At 48.6% G+C, this 27,174-nt stretch overlaps 1 protein-coding gene across 1 annotated transcript in view; it reads right to left on the bottom strand.

Annotated features, from left to right (window-relative positions):
• Positions 1-27,174, bottom strand: part of SPOCK1 (SPARC (osteonectin), cwcv and kazal like domains proteoglycan 1) — a 500,054-nt gene that overhangs the window by 103,251 nt on the left and 369,629 nt on the right. The window contains exon 5 of the mRNA XM_032336640.1: positions 23,724-23,850. Coding sequence (XP_032192531.1) covers positions 23,724-23,850 — 127 coding nt within the window. The remainder of the gene's footprint in view (positions 1-23,723; positions 23,851-27,174) is intronic.

Below are 27,174 nucleotides of genomic sequence, written 5' to 3'. Positions count from 1 at the left end.
CCACAGATGTGACTAAAGTCTCAGAGCCACGTCACGAATGTGAAGTCACATGCTTGCCTCCTGCGTACTCATTAGGTAAATTTAACTTCCTACCACCACTGGTTTTAATCTACATAAGCTGGCTGTGCATTCCTTGTTTGCTCAGCGATCTCGCACAGAGGTGAAAGACAAGCGGTTTCCATCTCCCAAATGGGCTTGCTTCTACTTCTGGGTACAAATCACCTGACCGGCTTGCTCCAAGGCATTTACAAAGAAAGATAAAAAGAGCGATATCAGGATGTCAAGTCCATCAACCTTGTAGGGCAAGTTTGCTAATCCTCCCTCCCCCTCATCTTATCCACCATCCCCATCAACCCCCAGCGATGTCCTTAGTTTTTCGTGCCTTTGTCCTGGCAGAAAGTGTACGTTGAGAGAGTCCCAATGGAGGAGCAAGGACATCAAAGAGTTTTCAAGTAGATTAACAAACAGATCCACTAGCATGTGCTACCAGATTGGCCACAATGACATGGCAGAGCATGGCCAGTGACCCCCAGCACTGGGGGAACTGAAAGATGGCAAGCCCACATGGGGCATGTCTTCTTGGTGGCCAAGGAACTTGGTGCAAGGTTCTGAAGACATGGAAAGAGCAAGGCATGGGGGAGACCAGGAGCAAAGACGGAGATCAGGAAAGAGGCTTAGAACGCAAGCTACAGCCCATTTTTAACATAAGGAGCCAAGAGAAGCCACAGGCTCAACCAGAAGAGAAATGCAGGCTATGCACCTGGAAAGGATAACAGGAAAAACACCCTGACCTTGGCCAGCAGGCTGCACCACCAAACCACGTGGGACAGAAATAAGGAGCTAGCACAAAAACGCAGAAACAGAGAGATGATGAGTTTGTCTGCTCCTGACAGAGCCAGCCCATCACCACCCCTCCGGGTCTCCCATCTCCCTGCTCGTCCCTGCTCATGAGCATCAAAGCCTTGACACTCGATCTCAATCAAACTGGAAGAACATAAAACCAAAAACCTTCAAAGTCGCTCTACCTCAACAGCTGCTTCTAATTTTCTGTTAGCTCTGCTGGGGAAGGCAAGAAGAAATGCCTTTAGGCTTCCAGAGTCAAAACTGTAGTGACAGCCCATGCTTCCTACTGGATACACTAACCCTAGTGGTCAACAGCTTAATTCCCAGGATGTGGCCACCATCCTCATTCCCCCACACCTGCTACAATGTGATAGCAGAAGGACCTTGGTGTCAGTGACCTGTGGGCAGTGTGCCACCAACAAGGTCTCCTTCATACCCAGGGCCTGGAGATCTAGGCTACTGCCTCTCAGGGCCTCCTAAGTGACCTCGTTGGCCCACCTGCTTATGACTGCAGTCAACAAGAGCCCCAGGGGCTGACCTCTAGAAACCATGAAGCAGAGGCGGCTTTCGTCAAGAGACATTCTCCACTGAACTCGGATGTCCACTCAACTTCAAAGTCCAATCAGATGCATCATCTCACCCTGAGACAAAAATATCCAAACCTACACTAATTTTTAGGGGGGAAATAGGTTCAGAAATTGAGAATAAGCTTTTAAAAACTCATTTCTGAAGACACTTGGTCAAGTCCTGGGCTAGAGAGCTCAGTAGCCACAAAAGATTGCTCTACGGTTTGAGCTGCAATAAGGACATCTTCTGAAATACACCCAGGTGGTGACAAAGGAATGTGACAGAGGCTAGGAGCAGGCTAGGAGCATTCTACTCCCCAGATAATGGGCTGGGAGCTAAGCCCTGTGTCTAACACTGGGTGCTAGCCATTGTTCACTCACTGACTTGGTTGGGAATCCATGGAGAAATGGAGTCAACTTGGAAATGGTCCCTCACTTAGAACAACAGAAATGGAAGTGATACTTTCTCTAACAAAATGTGCAAATCCCACGTGAGATAAGCTGCCAGTTTTAAGATTCTATTTCAATGAAAAAGGGTTGAGCTTGCCTCAAGAACACAACAATTTTTTTTTTTTTTTTGCAGAACAGCAATTTGAAGTTCATTCTTTTGTCAACAAAATTGCTGTGTAATTTCCAAACTTGTCCCAGAGAAGCAATTAGCCAACAAACACATCCGTGGAGCCACGACACAATGGGAGAAGAAGAGTCCCAGCTCTCTTCTCCACCTCAGAGCACCTCTGCTGTCCTGGTCTGCAAGAAAGATTCTGAACCACTGGCCCCTGACTCTGGCCATTTCCAGGCCTTCCTCCCTGTGTGTATGGCAGGCTTCTAGCATACAGATAGACTGCTTGGGGACATTTGGTCTAAGTAAGTGGCAGCTGAAAGTGCCAACTCCTAGAGGGCAGGCACCATGTCCACCCTGTCTCCACACTCTCCAAGGCACAGCCAGGCACAGGGATCAAAGAACACAGCACATATTTTTGCTGCCGAAAGTTAATGGAAGAGCGGAATCAGTGAAGTTCAGATGCTATGCAGAGTTTCATCTTGAAAACATGAAACACCTCTCAAATGCTCCATAGTCCCCAAGTTGGAAGAGGAAAAAGGGTCATGGCACAAACAGAATAGGCGGATTTTGTAAAAGGAAAATCCCTTTGTTCCCCTGGGCTTTCAAGCAAGGGGCTTTGACAAGAAGCGACTTGCTTCGCCGGAGACGTTCAGGCACCTGTCACCAGGAAGCGGTTTCTCGTTCTTGCGGTACTCTCAGGCTCGGTTTCAGATCCCTGTCTACCTCTCCCTTCAGCGCCTGACATGCTTATGCAGCCATGGAACCGAGCCAAGTCACGGGGAAAAGGCAACACAAGAACAACGGAAATGGGGACCCACATTCCCTTCCCACCCTCTGTGTTCTGGGGCCAAGAGGCAAAAAGTAGCAGAGACACAGGGACAGGGATAGTAGAGTGGCCATACAGGGTGCATGGAGGAATCCTCATCATGTTCGAGGACTCCACCTTTGAACTGGGGAGACTGTAAGTCATTTCCTCTCTCTCTTTAAGGACGGTGGCTTCTCAACTCCACCCCCTCTTGCCACCACCATTTACTGAGCACCTACTAGCTGTAGGCACTGCAGAAGGTGCTAGGAACATGAAGTAAGGGGGCCAGCAAAACAGCGCCAAGCCAGCACAAGACGATACTCCCAAGGGTTCTACTGAATGGAAATAAAAAAACCCTCGCTGTAGGTGAGACTCAGAAACATTTCCTTCATAAAAAGCATCAATACCGGGCAGCCACATGCCCTAGGCTGTCCTTGGAAAGGGCCTGTTCGCATCTCCACTGAGACATGGGCCCACTGGCATCCTCTACATTTATGTCTTGGTTTCCAGGTAGGAGCAAATAAAAATATCAGTTCTTTGGACGGCCACGTTTACACTCATTTCTGGGTCCCGCTGGCTCCTGGGCCTTCTGAGCCTTCCTCGGTATCTGCAGCTCTCTGCTGGAGCATCCCGGATGGACCCTGCCCTCCAAATGCAGATCCCCACCAGGGAGGGGCCCTGAAGTGTTCATCTCTGTCATTCCCAGGGCTGGACACAAAGGCTGGCATGAAGGCACAGGTATAGTAAATGGTGAACTGAAGTCCTTCCTCCAGGACGGAGAGTTCCAGAAACAGGAGTTCTTTTGTCCTTGGAGATTTTTTACATTCGATGACATTTGCTCACAAAGCCATTCCGTCCAGGATGACAAAAAAAGAGTCCCCAGAGTACTCAATCATATCCGTCCTTAGAGAACAATGAACTCGCATTTCCATTATTCTCCTGTCAAGTCCATCAGGAGGCCACGTGGACACCTTCACAATGTGCCCTGCTCACCTCTCTGGGCTCCTCTCTCCCACTTCCCCACCCACCCTATGTTCAATACACGAGTGTCTACTGAGTCACTCCCCCGTACAAGGCATCGTGTAAGCTGCTGGGATGAACCAGTGAGCCAAAAATAAGCGCAGTGCCCAATCCTAGTTACTCATAGATTACTGGGAGACAGAGTTATTAATGAAGGAAACGGAAACTTACAAATACAAAATTAGACCTTAACTGCGGTGACTGCCAAGCATAAAATGCAACTGGTCCTGCTGAGATGTTTGACAAGGGACCTGACCATGTAGAGGGCATTGGAGAAGGCATTCATGAGGGCGTGACCTAAAGCTGGGATCTGGAGGGTGAGGAGGAGTTTGCTGCGGTTGTGTGAAAGGAGGGGGGCCCTTGAGGGGTTTACTCCAACCTCTGCCAACATCCCTCACATTTCTCATTCGCAGCTCAGCTCTCACATGCTCAGGAGACCCTCCCTCACTTTCTGGGTTAGGTATAAAGCCCTCCTGTGTGCCCACCTGTTGCTCTGCACAGGCCCATCTTTATGAAACCACTGAACAACACAGGACTTTCCATCTCCCCTTCTGAGATGGCAAGTCTATGAGGGCAGGGACTTCGCCTAATGTATTTTTCCATCGGCAGTGCCCAGAGAGGAACAAGCACCCAGTTCATTCCTGATGAATGGGAGGAGAGACAGAGGAACAGATGGATGGACGCAGTACTGGTCACTTGCATCCAGCTCTCCTATCTCTTTCAAACATGCACATCTGTCACTGCACTGACATCTGACATGCACACATGTCAGTGTCTGGGCAGTCAACGGTATTTCTGTGTTTAGCATCATGATTCTGTGCTCTACCTGTCTCCCCAGGCTCCCAGAGGTCCATTTGGAGAAGCTGTCATCCTCATCAATGGGCAGAAGGGCAGAATCATCCCCCAGCCCCAAGAGCTTCTGGACTGGAAGAAGCGTGGGGCTGCATTCTGAAGCCACTCCAGCACATTTTAAGAACTCTATACTCAATCTATCATCAAATTTTTCATTCACAGATATTTACTAAGCCCTTCCCATATGTTACACATTATTCTAGAAACCGGGCAGGAAACAAGACAGACATGGACCCTGCCTTCAAAGAGCATACAGCTTAGAGGAACAAGTGAAATAAGATGATCACAGACACAGATAATTGGTCTGAAGAAAGCAGAGCAATGGATTAGAAAGTAAGTGATGGTGAAGCTGGCTCTGTGGTGTGGGAATCAGAGAGGGCTTCTCGGAGGAGGGGACCTTCCAGCTAAGATCTGAGTGATGAGAGAATAGCAGTCATGTGACGTACTGGGGGAAGAGCATTCAGGTAGAGGGAACGGCATGTACAAAATCCCTGATGTGGGACAAGTTTGGCATGTCAGGGGGAGAAATGCACATCAAGGTGGCCAGACAGAGAGATGGAGAGAGAGACAAGGTAAAATATGGTTTGACAGAGGCCAGATTATGGAAGACCTGGGGGGCAGGGTAAGGATTTTAGACATCACTCTACAGGTGATGGGAAGCACACAGGTGTTTCAAATGTTTGCTCAGCTGCTCTGTGAGGAACCCACCCCGGGGAACAGTACCGGCAACAGAGACACCAGTGAGAAGGCTGAGCAGGGGCCCAGGTACAAGACAACGGTGTTAAGAGTGTCATGGGAGTATCACTGATGATCATGCTACAGTCTGCAGATGAAGAGGACAAGGCTTGCTAACAGTGGCTGAAGAGGATGGGAGAAAATGACAAGCCCAAGAGGACTCTGAGGTTTGCGGTAAGAGTCCCCGGGTGGAGAGTGGAGTCACAGCAGCTTGAGAGAGACTGTGGGCAATGAAGACAATCATCTGTTTGAACCACACTGAATGGGAGACACCAATCACACATCTGGGAGAACAGTCCTAGCACGCCATTCTGTCAACACGCCACACTGTTCATGTTCACGGCCATTAAACCAGTGTATCTGAATACTTCACGGACTTCGAGGAGTGAAAAACCCTAGAACTGTAGGGGTTCTGCTCCATCTAGGTTCAGATCCAACTCCGATACTGATGGCTATAGGATCTTAGGTAAGGAAACAACCCATCTGGGATGCTCAGTTCTTCTGAGACCAAAACTGACCCCGGGGTGGCAAGGCCCCGAGAGGACAGGGAGCAGCAAGCACCCAGGGCAGCAGCAGGTGCATGGCCAGCGCTAGGCTCGGGCTGGCTGGCCCCATTCCTGACAGCCAGGCCTGCCCACCGGTGAGAGCTGCGGTTCCCCCATTCTTATCATTAGCTATTATTCTCCCCAGGTTGATGAAAACTTCATGAAGGAAAAGAGCCCGAGAAATTCCAACGCATTACAGTCATACTGTTTTGAGTGACTGAAATAGCAGGTCAAGAAAAAATGACAGCTACAGGGATAAAAATGTGGATCTACAAAACATGCAATCAAGAAAACCTGTGAGCTGTGAAAACCAAGTAACCTCAGGAACCTTTACTCCCTCCCCCACAGTACCAGCTCCTGGCACTACCCAAGGACCTGGCAGGGTGAGGGGTCGGTGGGAGGGAGGAGGCACACTCTCACTGAGAAGAGGGGAACCCCTCCCCTCAGAGATTGGGACTGGGGAGGCTGTTAGCACTGAGGTATGTGACAGAAGCTCTTTGTTTATGTGACACAATAATGGGGAAGTGTGGAGAGGGCGGGCCCAGGGGGACCCCCACGACCCACCTCATCCTCAGCCTCTGACTATTTGCGGCAGCCCCCGAAACTGGGCAGTCGCAAGCTGTGCTCCTTTTCTCTGGGTGGGTACTCCACTCTTCCCACGTGCCTATAATAAAATAACAGCCCATCGCCAAGACCAAACAAAAACATGTTTCCATGACAACCACTTCAGAGAGGGGTGAGAACGTCACACAGAGGCAGTGTCAGTGGGGTCACCTGTCATCCATGGAGACCGAGCTCTCCGCGGCAGGCCACCAACACCCACACACCCTGGTCAGGTCTCCAAGCTGGGACTGGGTCATCCAAACACAGTCCGGGAATGAAAGGGTCTACAGAAGTGGGGGAGGGCAGGGTATGAATGCAGACACCACTGTGAGGGAACAGTTCAATTCCTCAGGAAAAGGGGCCACTCAGGACACTTGGAAACCAAATCATTGATGGCAGCACAGTTGGGCTGAAGAAATCCATGAGCCGGCCCAGGCCATTATTTACATTTAACTGCCAACACTGGATTCACGGATCCTCGGACTAGAGCCACAGTATTTTCTCCAAGTTACGGAAAAAGAACCTTCTTTAATTAAGATCTGGTTTTGGGAGGACTAATTGAATTCTGCCCCAGATTACTCTGAGCCAGTCAGTTCTATTTGACTAACTCCAGTGGTGTTGCCATTAGGACCGTCTGGACTTCCCAAGTCATCGCAATGACTCTCTGGTGAAGCCTGGCTTCTCCGCTTCGGAGCTGAGGGACCACAGCAGGGTAAACAGCTGAGACTCTCTCTCTTCCTTTTTCCAAGCAGGGGTTGAGTTACTAGCATCCACCTGAGAGGGCCGGTGTGAGAACGAAGTGTGATCTCGTCACTTCAGGGGGCGTGTAGCCTGGCGAGCGGCACATGGTTGACACACGGTGTGGGATGGGCATGGCTACTGGTGTAGATCACGTGTAAAAGGTCAGCTGTGCCAAGGGGGGCCTGGAATATAATGCTTAGGTCAGGAGACATAAAGGTGGTCCCAGGAGAGGGACTCTGGAGCAGGCCATGTGTCTCTGGCCATGTGACTGGAGAGGTTGCTTTTGCTGAGATCCTTAGAGTGGGGAGCCTTCCAGGAAGGAGCAGACTGTTGAATGCTCCCCTCGCCTATGTGGCAGGTGGGGCTAGGGTCACATTTCCGTCCAGTCCCTCCATCCCAGGAATGGTCAGGCCATGGCCAAAGCTGTCGTCACTCAGTCCTCCAACAGCATCCTGCCTCAGAGATATAGGAACCTTGGTTTACCAAACCTGGCAGAGCTACTCCCAAACCCTAGAAAGGGCAGCCAGCTCTATCCACCTGCATTGGCAATCTGCACATGTACGGAGTGTCTCAGAGGGGCTCAGCAAGCCTTTGATGAATGAACCAACAGTGGCGAGGGGATGAGATGATGAAAGGGTGAGTGGAGCGCAGCGGGGAGCATGCAGAGAACATTCCCACCTGCAAGGCTGCAGGGTCTTTGCCCACTTGCCACCACCTCCTCACCATCCCGTCAGCTCAGTAAGATGGTCTCGGCTCAGGCCCACCATGAATGGGCTGCAGCCATTTCATGCCAACTGGCCAAGCATCTACCATGCTGGGCTGGGCATTGCCAAGAGATCAACAGTGATCAGGAAAATCCTTGCGCGAGCCGCTGCTTGATACAGAGGATGCCCTCGCCTAAAGAAGCCTGCTACTGTTCTCACCATGACCGCCTCCATCAGAACGTGGAGCCATCCCTCCTGCTCAATACCGCAGGAAGATGGCGTCAATTATGATGTAAAAGATAGAGGTCTTTTCCACTGGGGTGCAGAAGATTGTGGGCAGATGGAGGACAGGTTTTCTAGAACAAGTCCCCCGACTTCCTTTGGGAAGGGGCACATAATATTTATAGACGGCTTTTCTACGTGTCAGATACCATTCTAAGAATTTACTAAGCAATCACTGACTGAACCTTTGCAAAAACTCTTTGAAGTAGGTGTCCTTGTTTCCATTTTGTGCCCAGGGAAACCGGGGCACCAAGAGGCTCCTGAATTTGTTCAAGATTGCGGCATACAAGCTAATCTGGGAGTTGAGCTTATGCTGTCCAGCCCCACCAGACGAGCGCTTAACCGAGACACTGATGCATGAATCTTCCCTCCATCCTCAGACACGGCACCTCGCCCCACACATGCCCCCCCACAGCCCTCCCCTGGCTGACCTAGGAAACCCTCATTGTTTACCATCTATCTTCCCAAATCAGGAAAGAGCCTGGGGACAGAACCCACATCTGGCGGGGTTCTGGTACATAGCAGTATGTCCGATGAGTGGAGGAGCCCCCCCAGAAGAGGGTCCAAGGCTGGCCCAGAAAACTCTGTGGGCTCTCCACCTCTCCACGCTTGGGGGTCTGAGATAGGAATCTGAACGGAGCTGAACAGGTACAGAGACAGAAGACTGAGGGTGCCCTTCTCCTAAGTAAGCAGCCCTCAGAGGCACCACCTCCCTTGTTTCCCTGTCACCTACAGGACCGATGGCAGTGTTGTATCAGTCATGGCAGCCAGGTCACCTGTCATCTTTTCCCTCACCTGCACTGACCGCTGGTTCTCATCTCTTAGGCATTTATGCACTTGTCGTGGTTTCTTTTGGCCACACAGTGAACACTAATCATCCCTCTGACCCAAGCAGACTTTCCCTAAAAGGCCAATCGGTCTGCAGGCTCCAGGGGCCACCCCAGGACACCTGCCTTCCACCATCCCAGACACTCCCAGAGTTGCGCTTCTGGCTACTGCTCAGAGTTTCCCGAGACCTCTGCATCTCGATTAGGGGCAGAAAGGCAATGCAGCAAATGAGCCCCGGGCTCTATATCCCAGGGATGTGACCATCCAGGGCACACTTCAAGTACAGAGAATTCTCCAGGAAAGGAGAATCCAAAGTGACAGAGTGTTAGAGTAACTCGCAGTGCTTTACCGGCAAACCTCTGGACAGAGCCAACTCTCTTTTCTGACATTATCACTCAGCCTAGATGAGGCTACCAAGTGTGGGGGTTGGGGGGGTGGACCAGCACCAGTCAAGACAAACACGCAGACCCCCTGTGGCAAAGTGGATGAATGTGCGAGACTGCAGACTTACTCCACACGTCTGGTCGTCTTCTTAAGAACTTTCTTGATGGAGCGCCTGGGTGGCTCAGTGGGTTAAAGCCTCTGCCTTTGGCTTGGGTCATGATCCCTGAGTCCTGGGATCGAGCCCCACATCGGGCTTTCTGCTCAGCAGGGAGCCTGCTTCCTCCTCTCTCTCTCTCTGCCTGCCTTTCTGCCTACTTGTGATCTCTGTCAAATAAATAAATAAAATCTTAAAAAAAAAAGAACTTTCTGGACAACTGTTGTTCAGGCCCAGCTGGCACACAGTCAACCATACATATTTAAGGTATCCAATCTGATGAGTTTTGATAAATATAAATACATACGCATGCAGAAAACCTTCACTGGAATCAGGATCATCAACATATCCATCCATCATCCCCAGAAGGTTCTTCTGCCCCTCTGTAATTCTGCCCCCCCTGGCTCCCCCCAACAGAAAGATCTGCTTTCTGTCAATACAAACTAGCTTACATTTTCGGAGGTTCCTATTAATGTCCTCAAATAGTAAGCACTGTTTTTGGACTGGCTTTCACTTGGCCCAATTATTTTATTATTTATTCATGTTGTTCCATGTATCAGGAGTTTACTCCTTTTTATCTCTGCCTATTATGCAATTGTATCCATGCACCCCCATTTGCTCACGTAGACCCCCGACAGGTGTTGGGGTTATTTGTGGTTTATGGCTGTTACAAATAAAGGTTTTATGAGCATGTGTGAACAACTACTTCTGGGCACACACACTTGCCCTCTCTGGGGTGAAGACCTACAATTAAAACAGCCAGATCATCCCTATGATACTTAAAGAAACTTCCCACGTGTTTTCCAGACCAACGTGCAGATGGTTTTCCACACCATCATGCATTCCCACCAGCAACACAGGAGAGTACCGGTTCCTCCACTTCTGTGCCGGCACATGAACTGATCAGTCTTTTTAATTTCAGACACTCCAAGGTCATGGTAGCTCGCTGTGGTTGTAATTTGCATTTCCTCGATGACAACAGTGTTGAACATCTTTTATGGGCTTGTGTACCATCCACCTATCTTCTCTGATGAAATGCCTGCTCAGACCTTCTCCCCATTTTTATTAGGTGGTTTGATTACTTATTATTGAATTTAGCTCTTTATATATGCTGGACGCAAGTCCTTCCCCAGACACACGATGTGCGAGTGTTTAGTACTAGGCTGTGGCTGCATTTTTTTCATTCCCTTAACAGTGTCTTTTGAAGGCAGAAATGAAAAATATTTATCCTTTTTATATTTTAGGCAACACTCCTCTGGTGTTGTATGTAAGAAATATTTTCCTAATCCAAGGCCATAAAGATTCTTCTATTGTTTCCTAGAAAAAAAACCTAGAAGTTTTATAGTTTTAAGGTTCGTATTTAAGTCTAGGGAGGTATGTATTTTTATAGTTTTGCAGATTTATCACTTCGGTTTTTCCTAACACTGTTGTGCACCCATAGCTTCCTTCTTCTTGCTAATATTAATTTTATGTGTTCAGCATTGGCGATAAGATTAACAGGAGATCATTTCTCCCCTCGAAGACTGCATTTTTTTTAACTTATGAAAAATTTTCAATATAGGCCAAAGTAGGGAAATTAGCGCAATGGGTCTCCATAATCTCAGCTGAATAGTTTTTAAGACTTGGCAACACTGCCTTGATCTTATCTCTTCTTTTCTTCCTCCTTTCCCCCCTTTCTCGCTAAATTATCTTATGGCAAACCCTCCAGGTTCCTCACAGTGTATCTCTTTTAAAACTGTGGGTTTTGGGGGCGCCTGGGTGGCTCAGTGGGTTAAAGCCTCTGCCTTCGCTCAGGTCATGATCTCAGGGTCCTGGGATTGAGTTCTGCATTGGTTCCTTGCTCAGCAGGGAGCCTGCTTCTCTCTCTGCCTCTCCCTGCCACTCTGCCTGCTTGTGTACTCTCTCTCTCTCTGATAAATAAAATCTTAAAAAACAAACAAACAAACTGGGGGTTTTTCTCACTCAACAGCAATGCTACTATCCTATCCCATTCCCCCTTCCTAATCAGTTTTCCTAAGAGTCCTCCAAACACCCTTCCCCTTTACTATTTTGCTGGCCTGTTTCTCTTTGGGTTCAACCAGTGTGGACGAGCATTTGGCAGCTGTGTGTCCCACTCCTTCTTTTTCTCAGGCACTAAGCGAATCCATTTTCTGGCTCCCCAAACACCTCAGGTTCTGAATACGTCTGTCTGACTCTGCGGGGCCTCCTTTTATTCATTACTTCATCTAGCACATCTTGTAAACAGAAGGTATCCCTGGAGACTTCACTAGATGTAAGTTTAACTTCCTTCGGCAAAAATACTCCATAGACCTGGGAGGCCCCCATCCAACCAGAAGACGTCACAAGACAAACAACGCCAGTTGCCAGTTTCAGGGATTCTGTGATCCCTCTGAAGGTTCAGGAGTTAATAGCCTGAAGTTCATTACCTACCGGTTGTTCAATGGTGTCACCCACACCCTATCATCACCAACATCAGCTGTGCCACTGGAGGCTGAAAAACGGTGATTTTCTAGTTCTGTAATTCCTCCTGCTTTTACTACCTCCACATCTTCTGTAAAGAATTTTCCCCTATTGAGCAAAGCTTTAGGCTTACTCTGAAATATGATTTCTACAGAAATAGTATCTGTCCAATTGCTTGTTTTTAATCACGAAATTTAGAATAAGGAGCCGAAGCCTTGGTTTCTTTCCCATGGTAAAGGGATTTTCATGTGTTTCCTTCATTAAAATATATTTTTAATCATTCCATTTCTCCCTTTTGGAGTGGACATTTTCTGGTAACAGAGAATTCAGTGCTTAATTTTTAAACTGTCCTATTTTTATTTAAACATTCTGAACACGTGTATTGATTTTACATGCAAATCCACCTCTCAAGTTCCTGGGGGTCGAATTCTATAGTTTACTGTCTGAGCGACCCCTTGTTCCTGGTGGCTTACTTCACTCTAGGTTTAAAGAATTATGAGTCCTGTCTGGCAGGGTTTTGAGGGACTCCTGTGAAGCCGGAGCTGATGGCCCAGCCCCCCAGAGACCATTTACTCCTGCAGGAACCTCAGTGCATTCCCACACAAGACTGCTTTAAGTCAATTAACTAGCTTTGGGTTTTCGATCCCATACCAGGTATGTAAATGGAAACCCCATCCTCAGGTCACCATCTACCCAGTACACCACAGGACTTAGACTGATGTATGTCTGTGTCTTAGATTTGTCATGAAATGTTTGGTGTACCAGCATTCTTTCTTTCAAGGGTTCTTTCTTTCAAGGTTTTACGGGAGATCTTTTCTTTCTCAAATGGGAATCTGGGCTGAAATTGACATGTGTTCTTGCTATTTGAATTTATCAATAGGTAGATTTTTTTTTTTCTTTTTAAATTAAGCCCACCCTTCAATTCAGGGTAAGCTTTTAGATTTACGTGGGGGGGGGGTCTCACCTCCAATTTCCCACCTTGTAAGAACTTATGGCACTGTTTCCAGTCTGCAGGTAAGCTGTGACCCCTAAAAACTCTTGATGCAACCAGCTACCATCCAATGCCCCAGAGGTCCCAAGGCAGTGGTCAGGATCCACTGAGGACATCCTCAGGATCTCCCTTACATCTTATAAATTCAGCTGTTTCAAAGGATATTCTATCAGGGGGCTCTGTGTCAGAGTTTTCAGGCTTTCTAGCTCATCAAGGGGCTAGACATACACTTACCTATGAATGATGCCAAGACAGTATAACAAATATGCCCGCAGGAGTGTAGACCCAGTGCTGCTGGAGCACAGAAGAAAGAAATGGCTGGACGTAGCATGAAAGGCTCACAGAAGCTTCACTGAGGAGATGTTTAGGCTGAGCCTCACAGCTGAACTCTCAAGAATATGGTTATTCCCTTCCTGGCGGGGGTAGAGAGGTGGGTAGAAGGGAGCCGAATCCCTTCTATCTTCTCATGTACATTAAAAAGCAAAAAAGCAAAAAAAAAAAAAAAAAAAAAAAAAAAAGACACAACACAACACAACACAAACCAAGCAAACAAACCAGCAAAAAAAAGAACCAAAGGAGGCATCCTCTCTATTCCACCTCTATCTTGCTTATTAGGTGCCAGGGAATTGGGTGGGATGTGGTGTGCTCACCAGAGGGTTTAGGCAGCTGGTCTAGAGAGCTGCCAGCAGGAAATACAGATCATAACATGACAGATGCAGGACACCTGGCTCGGTACCAATTTTGGGGCATCCCACCACGCTGATGCACAGTAGTATCTTCTGATCTCTCTACTAGGAGAGGAGAAAGCAAATAAACCTTTATCATGTGCTCCATCTGACCTATCTGGTCCAGGTCTCTGGGTTCCTGTAGGCTCTAGTCTCTCATCTGGACACAGCCAGCCTTTGCAGAGAGGTGGGTCTCAAAGCAGTCCTCAGTACCTTTGGATAAGAACTTAGGAAAGTTGCTCTTTTGGACATAGGATCTTCCCTGATGTTTAAGTCTGGTGTTCTGAGCACAGTACTGGACAAAAGCCAGCATCTCAAGAAAGATCCTTGACCAGAGGATGAGGCATTTCTGTTCCACACAATCGTATGTAAACATGGAGAACTGCTCCATTTGGTTCAGAAAGGGGAAAACCCCCAACAACTTGCTTTGGAGAAAGCAAGAGCATCATTAAAGCCATTTCCCTTGACATGCAGCTATGGCATCGCTTCATGCTAAACTCTAACCTACCTCACTCCCTCACATGACATACCAGCTAGCCTGAGATGGTACTAGCCTAAGACTCAGACAATGAGAGCAGTTTCTAGAAGACTTACCCCTGTCTGGGGCTCCACTGTTCTCTTGGAACATGTGGTATAGAAGCCCGACTGACAGAACACCAAAAGGGAATATTTTGTTTGTTTCTTTTAAGGAAGGAGAAAAGCAGTATGATTGTGAAGTTAATTAAAGTTGTTTTGTAATGATTTAATTAGATTTATAGCACTGTGCAGATTCACACTGGCCAGGGACTTCCCTGTCTTCTAAGGGAAGGGTTGGCAGAGACCTCATGAGCTTTGCAATTTTACCTAATCCTTAATTTCATCTCCTGATGGGGTGAGGATGAACATAATTGTGTTCAGGTAATTGCTTTATCAAATGGTTTAATTGTGCATTCAAGAGAACCGACAACAAGAAGGTTATTCTTCCTAATGTGTTTTTAACAAAAGCGTTAACTAATTACATGGCATCCTATTCAGGGCATTTGAGAAGCAGAAATGAATACCTATTCTTCCCATCTTGGTTAAATGCATGTTTGCATATAGAACATAGAAATAAGTAGTAAAATAATTAGCTGAATTGCTTCCTTCTGCTGTAACTTCATAACTAATCTGCATGTGGAAGTAGTCTGTGTAAATTCTGTGGATGCGTTTTCACCACGGATGGTGTTTGAACATCTGTGCTTCCTGAAAATGTCACAATAACCATTTTGCCTGAAAGTTTATCCTCCGGAGCCAAAAACCTGTGTTATCTTGGCATGTTCCAAGAAGAAATAAATGCTTAATATAACTGAGGACAGATGTGCCACAGGATCAGAAGGAAAGATTACAACATTAGGCCAAATGGTTGAAAAGAATCTGGAGTTATAATCATGCTGAATCGACTCTATTTTGTATGAACTTTCTCTTTAACTGGCTAACTAACATGTCTGGTATGGACTTGGCTTAGACACCCATCTATACCTGTCATTCATAGAAACCTAGAATGCCTTAATAAATTCTTACAGGCTCAAGCTAGTGTCATTTAGCCAAAGCCTTTAATGAGGTTCTATTTGACATTTTAGGAGATGATGATTATGTAGTACACTGCTCTTTAAATTTCCCTCGATCCAGGAAATAATCTTGCCCTCCCTCTCCTCTGGAAAAAAAAAATACTACACTTGATCCTAGTGAACAGGAGGGAGGAAGATGGTCACGTGACCCGGCATTTGATTAAAGGATGGACATAGGACTCATAAAGAGCCAAGGTGGAATCCTTCCCTGGGGTTGAAGCAGAGACACTGGCAAATGCCTTTCGAGTTTCGAGGCAGAGAGGAAATGAATCCGGGGCTGTCAAAATTCCCTATATTCTGCCAAGGGGAGAAAGCCTCTTTGCGAATGAAGCCAAGCAGAGATAGACAAAGAGAGACAGAAGGAAATGCAATGTTGTCAACACCGAATTTCCTCTTCTTTCTCTGAGGTCTGCCTACCCCAGTATGCTTCCAGCCTTATATGGCAGCAAATTTTCATCTGGGGATTAGGCAGAGTGTGAGTTATGTTTCTGTCACTCGAAATCAAAAGGGTCCTGATGATACAGCTGCTACTTTACATTACTTTTCAGACGGCTTCCCACTCATCGAAGTAAAGACTGCCTCAAGAGTTAGACCCGTGTTCAAGGATCTGCCTGCTGCTTAAGAGTTATGCCACCCTTGGAAAAGTTTTCCAGCTTTAATGATTGGATCTTTAATTTGGGACTAATAAAAGTATGACCTCATAGGTCTGTTGTGGAAACTGGGTGGAGTAACAGAAGAAGTACAATACTATGGCTCTTAGTACAAGGTCATGGTACTTGATACCTATTTAGTAATTCAGTGCTATTGTTTTGTTGTTCTTGTCATGATTAGGATTATTCAAAATATCACCAGGATAGAGACTGATCGGTAACCCCACTACCCACTCTATCCTTCCTTTGATTATTTAATGTTCAAATTTTAGCTAGGCATAGAGCTGCTTGGAATAAAAACTACATTTCCCAGACCTCTTTGCACCCTCATGGAGCCTCGCGATGAAGTTGCATCCGACAGCACACTGGTGACTTCTGAATTGTGCCCCCAATTCTTTCCTCCCCCTTTCTGGATGGGGCACAGCAGCTACCTTGGACCCAGATGCAGACCCTCAACAATTCCATTTGCTGAGAAAGAGCAACAAGCTGAAAGGATCCTGGTCGACGACCCGCCCTGGGCTGCTCAGCTTTGGAATGTTTGTGCCTGAGAGAAATAAGACTTCATCCTGTTTAAGCCTCTGTTTCATGGGGGTTTTGTTGCAGCAGTCAGACCCTATCTCCTAACCAGACACAATCATTAGTTTATGTATTATTCGTACTTGCTTCTTCCAAAACCCTGTGAAGGAGAAGAGGGGAAGATAACAAAACTAGAGCAAGAATTCTACCGAAACCGAGAGTTGAGGGGTTTCGTACCCTAAATTCCAGCTCTCATTCTAAATGATACTTGACTGCTCCTGACCGAGAAAAGGAGGGTGAGAATGAATGAGGCCTGAGTGGAAAAGACAAAATTGGGGGCACCTACCCTGGGAGATGTGTCCCCGAATCTTAAACTGTTTAACATGTAAAACACAACCCCTGAGAGTTGGTTAGACCCATGGACTCTTTGTCCAAAGCCATAAAATCTGTTTTTCTGGCTTTCTCTGAGCAACAGAAAATCAAAACAACAGAAAACCTACCACCAGAATCCCTCCGCAGACCTCTGGCATCCACGTGGTCCACGGACACACCACTGCGTTCTCCCCCTGCTGCTACCTGACAGCACATGGGGATGGGACTGGGATTTTTAACCATTCTTACCCCTCCATAGGGCCACCAATTGGGCACATCCAATGGCTCCCCTAATTGCTACTGTCCTCTTCCTTGGGCCAATACTACTGCCACTGTGTTCCAGTTCCTCAAGGCACAGAATAGGTAAAAACAAGCCCGCCATCTTTCGTTGCCCATCATCTGACTCTCTGCTCAGCCAGAACCAAGGCCCTCACCAACAAGCTATTGGCAAGGGAAGACAGTCCTCATCCAGCAGGTTCTGTGGAGGCAGGGCTATCAAAAACACCCCCGAAATACTCACACTCTCCATTCTGTTGCAAAGCAAAGAAGAGTTGTTGTACCTAAAAAGGTCCCATGCCTGTCCTGGTTACAGGGCCCCAGGAGCCTGGTGGAGATCGGGAAGAGGCAGTAAGCTCAACGCTATCATGCAGAGTCTTACAGTGCACATTCTGGAATGCTCTAACCCTCCAAACAGCCTGTGCACGGGAAATGCCGGCCAACAGAGACTCCATTTGCCAAGAACTTCAAACATGACCTTTACTTGGTAGCAATTGTTGGAAACTATTAAGATGACTCTGAAAATAATATAATCTGCAGCGACAATATGTTGAAAGAAATGGCAAGCCTGTAAAGCAAGCTCCCTCTCTCCCCCTCCCTCGTGTGTGCACACTCAGAACAGAGGAGAAACATTTTTCTCCACAGCGGTTCTTAACTCTGCCTCTCTATTCTGCGGCTAGACATAAATGAGCCATTTGCTAATTGTTTAACAGTGATTAAGGAAGTAAACGTTCTGGGGTGGGGTGGGGGGATACGGCAGAAGGGTGTCTGCTTCTTTTCCAATTACCAACAGCCAGGCTGAGGTGGAAGGACGGAGCTGGCACTCAGGGGCTCCCAGCTCCATTTGGGGAGGCCTCTCCTCGAGGTCAGCTTCTCCCTGGGAAGTGAGCAGTCCTAGCCCTGACATCTGAGCTTTGGCCAATTGAGTCCAGACGGAGAGGGGACTCAATCAAGTCCTGCTAAAAGAGGTCTTTCCTCCACAAACTGGATGTGGAGCATCCGGGCCCTTCTCCCTTCCTAGCTGCCAGGGACCCCAGGGCCACCCCAGTTTCCAAAACAGCTCTCCCATCCAGAGGGAAGAAAGCTAAGCTTGTCCGCTTGAAGCCCAGGCTGCTGGACTGGGTCGGCCATGCCTGTGCAACCCCTCTGCACACAGACAGGATGATGAGCTGGCAGCCAGGACCCCAATAAGCTTCAATCCTCCTATGTGGATGGCGAGGAGAGGAAGCACAGGGGTTCCCAGCGGGCCCAGGCTGAGGCCATGAAGGTGTTGGCAGGAGGGTTTTCAAGTCCCACCAGGACTAGGATGGCAAAGAAGACCTTTTGCAGAGTTGAGAGCTGAAATGACTTTCTGCGTTCGAAATCCACACCATCCCAAGACAAGCTGGGACTAGGGAGTCTAGGACTAGAATGTCTGTATAGATGGTTTTCTGCCCATTTCTGCAATGATGACACACATCCAAGCCTCACACCCATCAGCAGGCCCCTCACAGCCACCACGCTTCCAGTCCTGGCCCTAAGCATTCCCACCCTTCAGCCAGCGTAAGCGAATCTGAAACCAGAAACCCTCAACAGGATCCCCAGGGCCGATAGGGAAAACTCCAGCTCCCTCACATGGCCTTCAGGGCCCTGAAGAAATGGCCACTGATTACTTTCCAGCCTCAATTCTGTAGCTAAGCCCCTGTCCCTGGTCCACTTGTGATCAGTCATACTGACACGGTCACCAGCTCCCCAAGGGGCCATGCTGTCCTTCCTCTCTCTCTTCCACCCCCACTCCCATCCCATGGCTGAGCTGTCCCCCACACCACTCTTATTCTAGCTGACTACTTCCAGCCTTAAGCTCTCAGTGGGACCATCACTTCCACTATGAAGACCCATTCACACCTTCAAACTAGCGGAGGTGGGCCCACTCTGTGGCCTGCCGCACCCACGATGCCCCTCAGCTGACCATCTCTGCTAACACAAGGAGACTGCTTTCCCACTCGCCTACCTTCAAGTTCCATGAAAACATTGTCTGCTTTGTCCTTTGCTGTAACATGGCAAGTGGGACAATGCTTGACACGGCATGAAAGAAAATAAATGGTGACTGAGTTTCCACAATACTTTAGCTTTCCTGGCAGGGAGAACGTGACATCAAGGGCTGTGAAATGACTAGGGTGATATGGTCTCAAACCCATGTCAAGGGACACGGTCTGTATCAGATGCTCAGATGAGCTGCAGGGCTGGCCTTCGATGTGTCTGCCCTCCCTAGTGGTTTTCTGTTCCTTCTCTTTTAGGGGTATAGAGTCTGAATGAACATTTATTGCCAGAAACATCTCATATCCCTTCATCTAGGCTTTGTGCATTCTTTTTCACTTTATCTTTGATCCCGGAGGGTAGCATCAATCTCTGAGTGGTGTCCCCAACGCTGGGACACAGGAAGCTCTGCCACAGATGGGGGCTGCTCCTAAGTTCTATGCCTCTCTGACTATTATGGGTGTAGGAGCAGAAGGAAAGCTCACGCGATGTCACCTGAAGACAGACACCCAGCAGCCATAGCAGAGCTGATGTGCGGGTTCCTCCTTCCTCCTGACAGTGCATCCCATAGTCTTCAGATCCAAGCAGGAGAGAGCAAACACTCCCCATGGAGTACTGTGACCATTTACTAGGGGGTGTGGGTTTCCCTGATGATGATGGGGACCAAAGCAGCAATATATTTTACCAACAATAATTTCTGTGAATTTGACCTAAGATATCAAATCCCTCCTGTTAAACATGTTTCATGGTCTCATCTGTCCTTTGTTTCCTGACCCCAATGACCTCAGAAAAGGCCATAATTCTAGGGGATGGAGTTCATTAATGTACATTCACTCTTATTAAATGACCATCTACTCATGGTCCTCCAACAGCTTTGTCTATAAGACTAAAATGTCCTCCTAAATCTGTTAAAACGTGGCCATACATTGGGAGTGATAATTCAAATACTTCGAGTAGTAAACCAGACCAGACTGGAACATCCCCCTTGGAAGGAAGCCTTGCTGAATGCCACTGGAGTTTAGAACCATCATCAGGGTCAGAGATCTTAAAGCAGTCAACACGCGGCTATTGACAGACTACTGTTCGATTTGTTTCTTCAGGACAAGGAAAATGCCAATGCTACTGAAGTTCAAAAAAGGTAGAAAACTATTGGTCTAAGGCCAAAGACCAATTCCCACACCACTTTCCACTGCAGTGCTACCCCTCCCTGACTCCTTCCCTTTGTTTTAACTTCAGATAGAGGCAGCTGATTACAGACATGGAGGCAGGAAACCTTGGGTTTCAAACTCCGCTGCTGTCCATGGCTTTGCAGGCCTCAGTATACCCCATACAGAGAATGGGGAGAATGAAACTACAACTCCTAGTAAGAATGCTTTAGGTCTCTTCATTTGCTTCCGGAAAAGACAGCTGAGCAGGTCTGGGAAACTTGAGGACTCTCTTTCAGCTGGTGCTGGAATTCAAGGACACCAGTGCCATAGTGGGCTGAGGCCAATGAAAGCTTTGAGGGCCCAGCAGTATCTGGAAGTCACACTTCTTCTGAGGAATCTTCCAAACCACGATCCTGCCTCGCAGACAAGCTATTTACCAGTACCGGTGAGGAGGCCACCTTCTCTATCAAAAAGCCAACTCTCCGGCCCAGACTGCAGGGGGCTGTGACCAGCGAGCATTTCCAGAGACATTCCCTGAGCAACTGACAGCACTTCAAGCCACGGCTGACAGGTTAACTACCGCTCCTTGTAGCTTGGGGGTCACAGGAGGCCGGCACTTGAAGCTCCTTTGGCGAATGAGAGACAGAGGCGAGCGGGCGGGTTTTGGCTGGTTTTGATGTGCAGCACGCCCCTTGTCCCAACAGCCCCGGTCACCCACTGACATTTCAGGGCCTGCCTCCAATCTCGGGCTCGAGGATCAGACCGTTTGCTCCAGAGCTGGAGGGAATAATCTAGAACAGTGCAAACTGGATCTTCAAAAAGAGAGAAGCACTGCAAGGAGTCTGTGATGCTCTGCTGGAGCCCTGGGCTGGCTGTTGAGCTAAGCGACTTGGCCTAGGGAGGGGACAGCTTATTCTTCTCCATCACTAAGCTCTCGGCAATCCATTCACTCCCGAGCCCAGATGGGTTACGCAGACCAGGTTATCGCCATTCCGTCTCAGCCCGAGTCCTTGGAGGCTCCCCTCTCGTCCATGATACTTACTGAGCACCTACCACGCACAGCGTCCTGTGTCTGGTGGAGGTGGGGACAGGCACTGTTTCTGTCTCTGCGGCCTCACATTCTTGAGTCCGACACAGAGAAGGCGGCCGCTACAGTAACAAGTGTCTCCCAACCAGGCACTGCCGGACGGCACCATCACCTTCCAGCCTCGGCTACACATCTCCTCTTAGACTGTTCTCTCGCCTTCCCTCTCCCCCGGTCCCCCAGTGACAGCCACACAGGCATTCTCGTCCTTCTTCACACACACCATCCTGCCTTAGAGCCTTGGCCCAGGCTATTCTCTGTCTAGATCATTCTACCCTTCACTCTTAATTAAAGGACACCTCCTGAGAAAGGCCTTCCTTCACCATCCCCTACAAAGCATCCTCTCTCTCTCTCTCTCTCTCTCTCATTCAGCCCCATTGTAACACTTGCCAAATTTCAAAGCGCAGATTTATCTGTTTGGTTACTTACTTATTTCTGTCTGCCCAACCAGACTGCAACCTGCAAGTGGGCAGGGACGGTGCCTGCCCTGTGCTCCGCTGCCATGTTCTGCACGGGGCCTAGAACAGCTAGGAGCGTTCACAAGCTACGTGCTGAACCAGTGAAGGAAGGAGATTTCTGTAAGGAGCGATAACGGAGTAGGAAGGCAGCTGACTCTGGAAGGCTCTGTTAGTAATGACAACAGCTCTGGGCTTAGTTTCAGCAGGAAGAGGAAAGATACCCAAGCATTTTAAGGGGGGAGACACACAGACAGACCTGTATTACAGAATCCTCCCCACCTCTTCCATCATGCAGAAAGGGCCTTTGGAGGCAGGGGAAGGGCAGATGGGAGGTAATGAGATCTATCAGGAGGGGTCTCTAAAAACCAAAGTCCTCATTGCCTAGTGTGGTCCAACCACCGGCAGCATGAACACCGCCTGGGAACTTGTGAGAAATGCAGAAACTCAGTCCCCACACAAGACCGGCTATATCACAAGGGGCATTTCAGCAGAATCTCCAGGTGACTGTTCACATCCCTAGAAGCTGGGCTTTAGGTGGAAGACAATGCTGGCTTCATCTGCCTTTGTGGATAGGGGACAGAACAAAGTCATGACCCCCTCCCCCAAACCCACAATTCCAGACGTATGCAGAGTACCAGCAGCAAGCCCTCCTACTACAAATATCTTAAACAGATTTCATCAGGGGAAGGGAAATAAAGGGAAGGGGCAAGGGGGGATATACTGAGCCGACCTGGGCTCTTTTACCAGGATTTACTGACTGTGACCCTGAGCAGAGAAGCCCTAATTCCCAGAGCAGGTCTGAGTTGGAGATGCAGGGATTCCTGACTCTGGCTATGAAGATAAGTGAACCTTTTAAATTTCCACTCTAAGTTTCCGCAGTACATGGAACAGAGTTTGGCACATAAAAATGTGGGCTCAGGGGATATGTGTTGAAAGAAGAAACGAACACTCAAAGAGTGATTACAATATTGAGGTCCTAAAAGCAGATTACAGGGGCCTGAGTACAAGCTAGACATACCTTCTGGCTTCCTGTTTTGTTAAACATATCCCTTTTAGTTAGAAAAATGTGAAAATCTGAGAGGATACAATTCTGCTTTCAGTGAGCAAAAATATATCATCTGTGTAACAGAATCAGCAGGAAAGTATGGCACAGCATTGAAATAACCCAAAGAAGCCTCTGAGGACAGCAAGTAGTAAGCCGCCCTCCCCCGCAGCCCTGGGGGATCTCCATGGTATAAAAGTTAGGACGGTGAGGGGCTCATAGGAACAGATGCTATCACCTGTGTGTGCAGAGGGGTAAGGACCAAGATGGGACCCACCCCAACAACCACATGGTAGTATGGCCACAGGCGGCCAGGGTGCTGCTGATGGCCACTGTCTTCAACCCCAGAATTTATACGCAAGTGAGCCTCACGGAGACAACAGGAGGAGAGAGAGAAGCACTGCAGCTTGAGCTGTGGGAAACGGGTGGCCACGTCTTACAGCAAACTCCAGAGACACCCATTGGCTCAGCTATAGGACTCAAACCTTTGGGACTGCTTCCTACCTCACCTTCTCCAGGAAGCCTGCCAGGATTGACTTCAGGATCACATGCCACCCTCAGAACCCTCCTTTCCCCACAGCCCTGGATCACTGCAGTTCCACGGGTGGCATTTGTCTCTTTGACTAGAGAACTTCCCCATGCAGCAGCCTCTCGAGGGCAAGGCCCAAAGCTCACCGAGAGTCACAGACCCTCATGCTGGCGCAGAGACTAGGGAGAACACACAGCCCCAGGATACTCTTGATGACAAGAAAAAAGAACTGGGATGACTGACCTTGGAAGTGTAGGTGTGGCCATCGGAGCCGCAGACCATGGCTGACTGTGCAGCGGGGCATGGCTTGCACTTCACCAGATTCGAGGGTCCGACCCAGTGTTTGTGAGCCACGCTCCCCTTCTTTTGCCTAAAAAGGAGAAGAGAGGAAGTGAGTTCACTGAAGCTCTGGTCCCCACGAGTCTCATCTACAAGTTGGGTGGAGAAAAACCCTCCACCAACAACAGGGCTGGTCAAACAGCCAGGCGCATCCTGGAGGCCTTCACAAGTGTTCCTGTTTGTGCCTAGGGGCTGACAGGGACAAGAGTGTCTGCTCCGAAAGCTCCGGATCTACCCACCAGACGCACCAAGGACAACCACGCGACCATGAGAAAAAACGGAAAACATGGCTCGGTGACACGGAAAGACATTCACAGCGCACTCAAAGAAACACCGAGGGAGCGGCCACCCTAGCGCCCCAGAGCCACCCCTCTCCGCCCCGGTCCAGGGTGTGGCACGTCCGGGCACCCAGGCACAGCACCCCGGAGCTATCCCTCCTCCGGGGCTGATGGGCAGCCTTCCCGGCGGGCTGACATACACACAACCCAGACAGCGGTTTAGACAGAAGCGCATCTCCCCAAACAACCAAACGACTTTATCACAGCTGTAGCAAACGATCCCTGGATACATTTGGAAGCAATTTTGGTCCAGCTTCCAATTTGCCATTCTATAGAGGCTCTGATGTGATGTCACTTTCAACTGCTAAAATAATCAGAATTCTACTCTTCCATTCCAGCTCCAGTTTCCCCCAACCTAACCTGTGTCATAATGACAAATGGTGCTATTAGGGTGGCTTATGTCCACAGAAGGCACCCCACCCCTGAATCATAAGCCACTGAAATAAAGGCCTGCAGTGACTACGCCCTTCTTCTTGTCGCTTAGCTGCTTCCCCCACGAAGTGCAGGGAGTGACTCTCACGGCTGTGGCATGAGCTCCAGCGGGAGGAGGAGTGTCTCTAGACAGTCCATCCACCAGGTGACTGTGGTGCCCTGCCAGTGTTTCTCCCTTGGCAGTGCTGCCTGGTGGTTAACCTTTGGGCTCTGGAGTCACAAATCATCAAGTACAAATCTCAGCTCTGCCACTTACTCACTATGTGATCTTGGCAGGGTATGTCACCCTGGACTTATGAGTGAGCCTCAGTTTCCTCATCTGTAAAATGGGGGGAAGCAGAATCTAACTTCAAGCCGGTGGCATGAGGAGTAAATGAGCTGATACAGGAACTCAGTAAAATGCCTAGACACCAGAAGGCCACAAAAATATGAGTTGTCTAGGCATTATACTGAGTACATGCATCAGCTCATTTTTTTTAAAAGATTTTTTTTTTTAATTTATTTATTTGAGAGACAGAGATCACAAGTAGGCAGAGAGGCATGCAGAGAGAGAGGAGGAATCGGCCTCCCTGGAAAGCAGAGAGCCCGATGCAGGGCTCAATCCCAGGACCCTGGGATCATGACCTGAGTCGAAGGCAGAGGCTTTAACACACTGAGCCACCCAGGCGCCCCAGCATCAGCTCATTTAATGTAATTGGTGTTTGCCCCAATAACAGATGGGGGTATAGAGGATGACACTACCACTGCCAAAAAAAGGTGACTTCAATTCAAGGCTCAAGACTTGGAATAGCATTTAAGTCTCTGGAAGAATTCATGGGGCCACAGAAGGAAAGCTTTTCTACTAGCTGGGGAACAAATCTCCAGCTCCATATGGATCTGGATTTGGAGTCTGAGGTAACCCCCCCTCTTCCAAATGAAAGAAAAGCGATCTAGGAAGAGTACCGCCCCCCCCCGCCCCCGCAACCTGGTTTTTACCCTACCTCCAACCTTCCCTAGACACTCTGGAGGAGGCAGTCCAAGGAGGAAGGTCTGTTTGGGAAACTACCTTTGAGGTTGACCATGAATCCACACCATAACCTTTGGGGCCATGAGGGGGATCCCAGGCTGGCAAGGCCAGAGGGCTGGGCCTGTCTGGAAGGAACTGAAAAAGGAGGTCCCACAAGGATGCCATGAGATCACCTCCCTAGTTCAGCTTGCTCAGTCTACGAATGGTGAGAAGTGAAGCCCAAGTTGGGTAAGAGCCTTGGCCAAAGTCATGAAGACAACTGGTGGCCAGGCCTATGATTATCATGATACTGACACAGCTGCACAGGGACCAAGGATGGATCTCTCTTCTGTGGACCCTGTCAGCCCCACCTAGATTACTAACTTGAAACTTCCTAGGGGGCACCCATGTGTTCGTTGGGGGTGGCCCTCTCTCCAATGCCACTCTGCTTCCGTAGGAGCTGCCCACCTTGTCCTGGTCTATCTGGAATAAAAATGTCTGCATTCTTAAATCATCTGGACATGAGGTCTCCTAAGATCCTTTTCCAAACATACTTGACTGCTTCAAGGTCTGTTCCGGACTAGAGAAGACAGGAGCATGGGTGCCACGCAGTGGCAGAGCAGGCTGTTGGCATGGGGTGAATCCGAGAGTCCAGGATTCCCTCAGCAAAACGCTGCACATTCATCATCATTCACGCGGCAGACTGTCTGACATTGATAATGAATCCACAAATACAGGGAGCACCTTTGGCATCTGGCGATCCCTCTCCTGGATCAGTCCCCAGTACACATGCTTAAGCCAGTGCTGAAGCAATTCTTGTTATGAGTTCCCAGAAAGAGGCTATCAAGTCCAAAGAGTGGGCAGCTTTGTGCAGACATAACCATGTACTAGAATCCCCCAGAGGAAAGGAGGAGCTGAACCAAAGGGAGAGGAGGGAGAAGTGAACACCAAGCCAATGGCTTTGAGGAAGAAATGGAATCACCTATTAACGACTGGTTAATGACATGGCCATCCCTACTCCTGGACCTGAACTTCACTATTAAACTGAGTTCAGGGGCGCCTGGGTGGCTCAGTGGATTAAAGTCTCTGCCTTCAATTCAGGTCATGATCCCAGGGTCCTGGGATTGAGCCCCACATCAGGCTCTCTGCTCAGCAGAGAGCCTACTTCCTCCTCTCCCTCTGCCTGCCTCTCTGCCTATTTGTGATCTCTGTCTTTCAAATAAATAAAATCTTAAAAAAAAAAAAAACTGAGTTCATCACAGGGATACAAAGAGATGAGGCTGGCTGGTGCTTGCTAGTGGGCCGGGTGCACCATGGAGATTCTCTAGACCACTGTGGGGTGAGTGGGTGGGTCTCTATGGACTGACCACTGCAGCGGTTGCTCAGAAATTCATCATAAAATCATTGACAGTCAGAATAAGAAAATGCCTTAAAACAAATCGAGTCCAACAACTCTATTTTTATAAATAAGGAATGAGGCACAGACGGGAAGTGACTTGGCCAGTGTCACACAGAAATACAGCAAAGCTACCTCATATGCATTTGTCAGAATGAAGTTATCCTGGAAATGGTGACACAGCTTGGGGACCATTTTAATTCC

The sequence above is a fragment of the Mustela erminea genome, chromosome 3 (assembly GCF_009829155.1).
Source record: "Mustela erminea isolate mMusErm1 chromosome 3, mMusErm1.Pri, whole genome shotgun sequence".
Classification (NCBI taxonomy): Eukaryota; Metazoa; Chordata; class Mammalia; order Carnivora; family Mustelidae; genus Mustela; species Mustela erminea.
The sequence above is the reverse complement of the archived record's forward strand: the minus strand, read 5'-3'. Positions and strand labels throughout refer to the sequence as shown.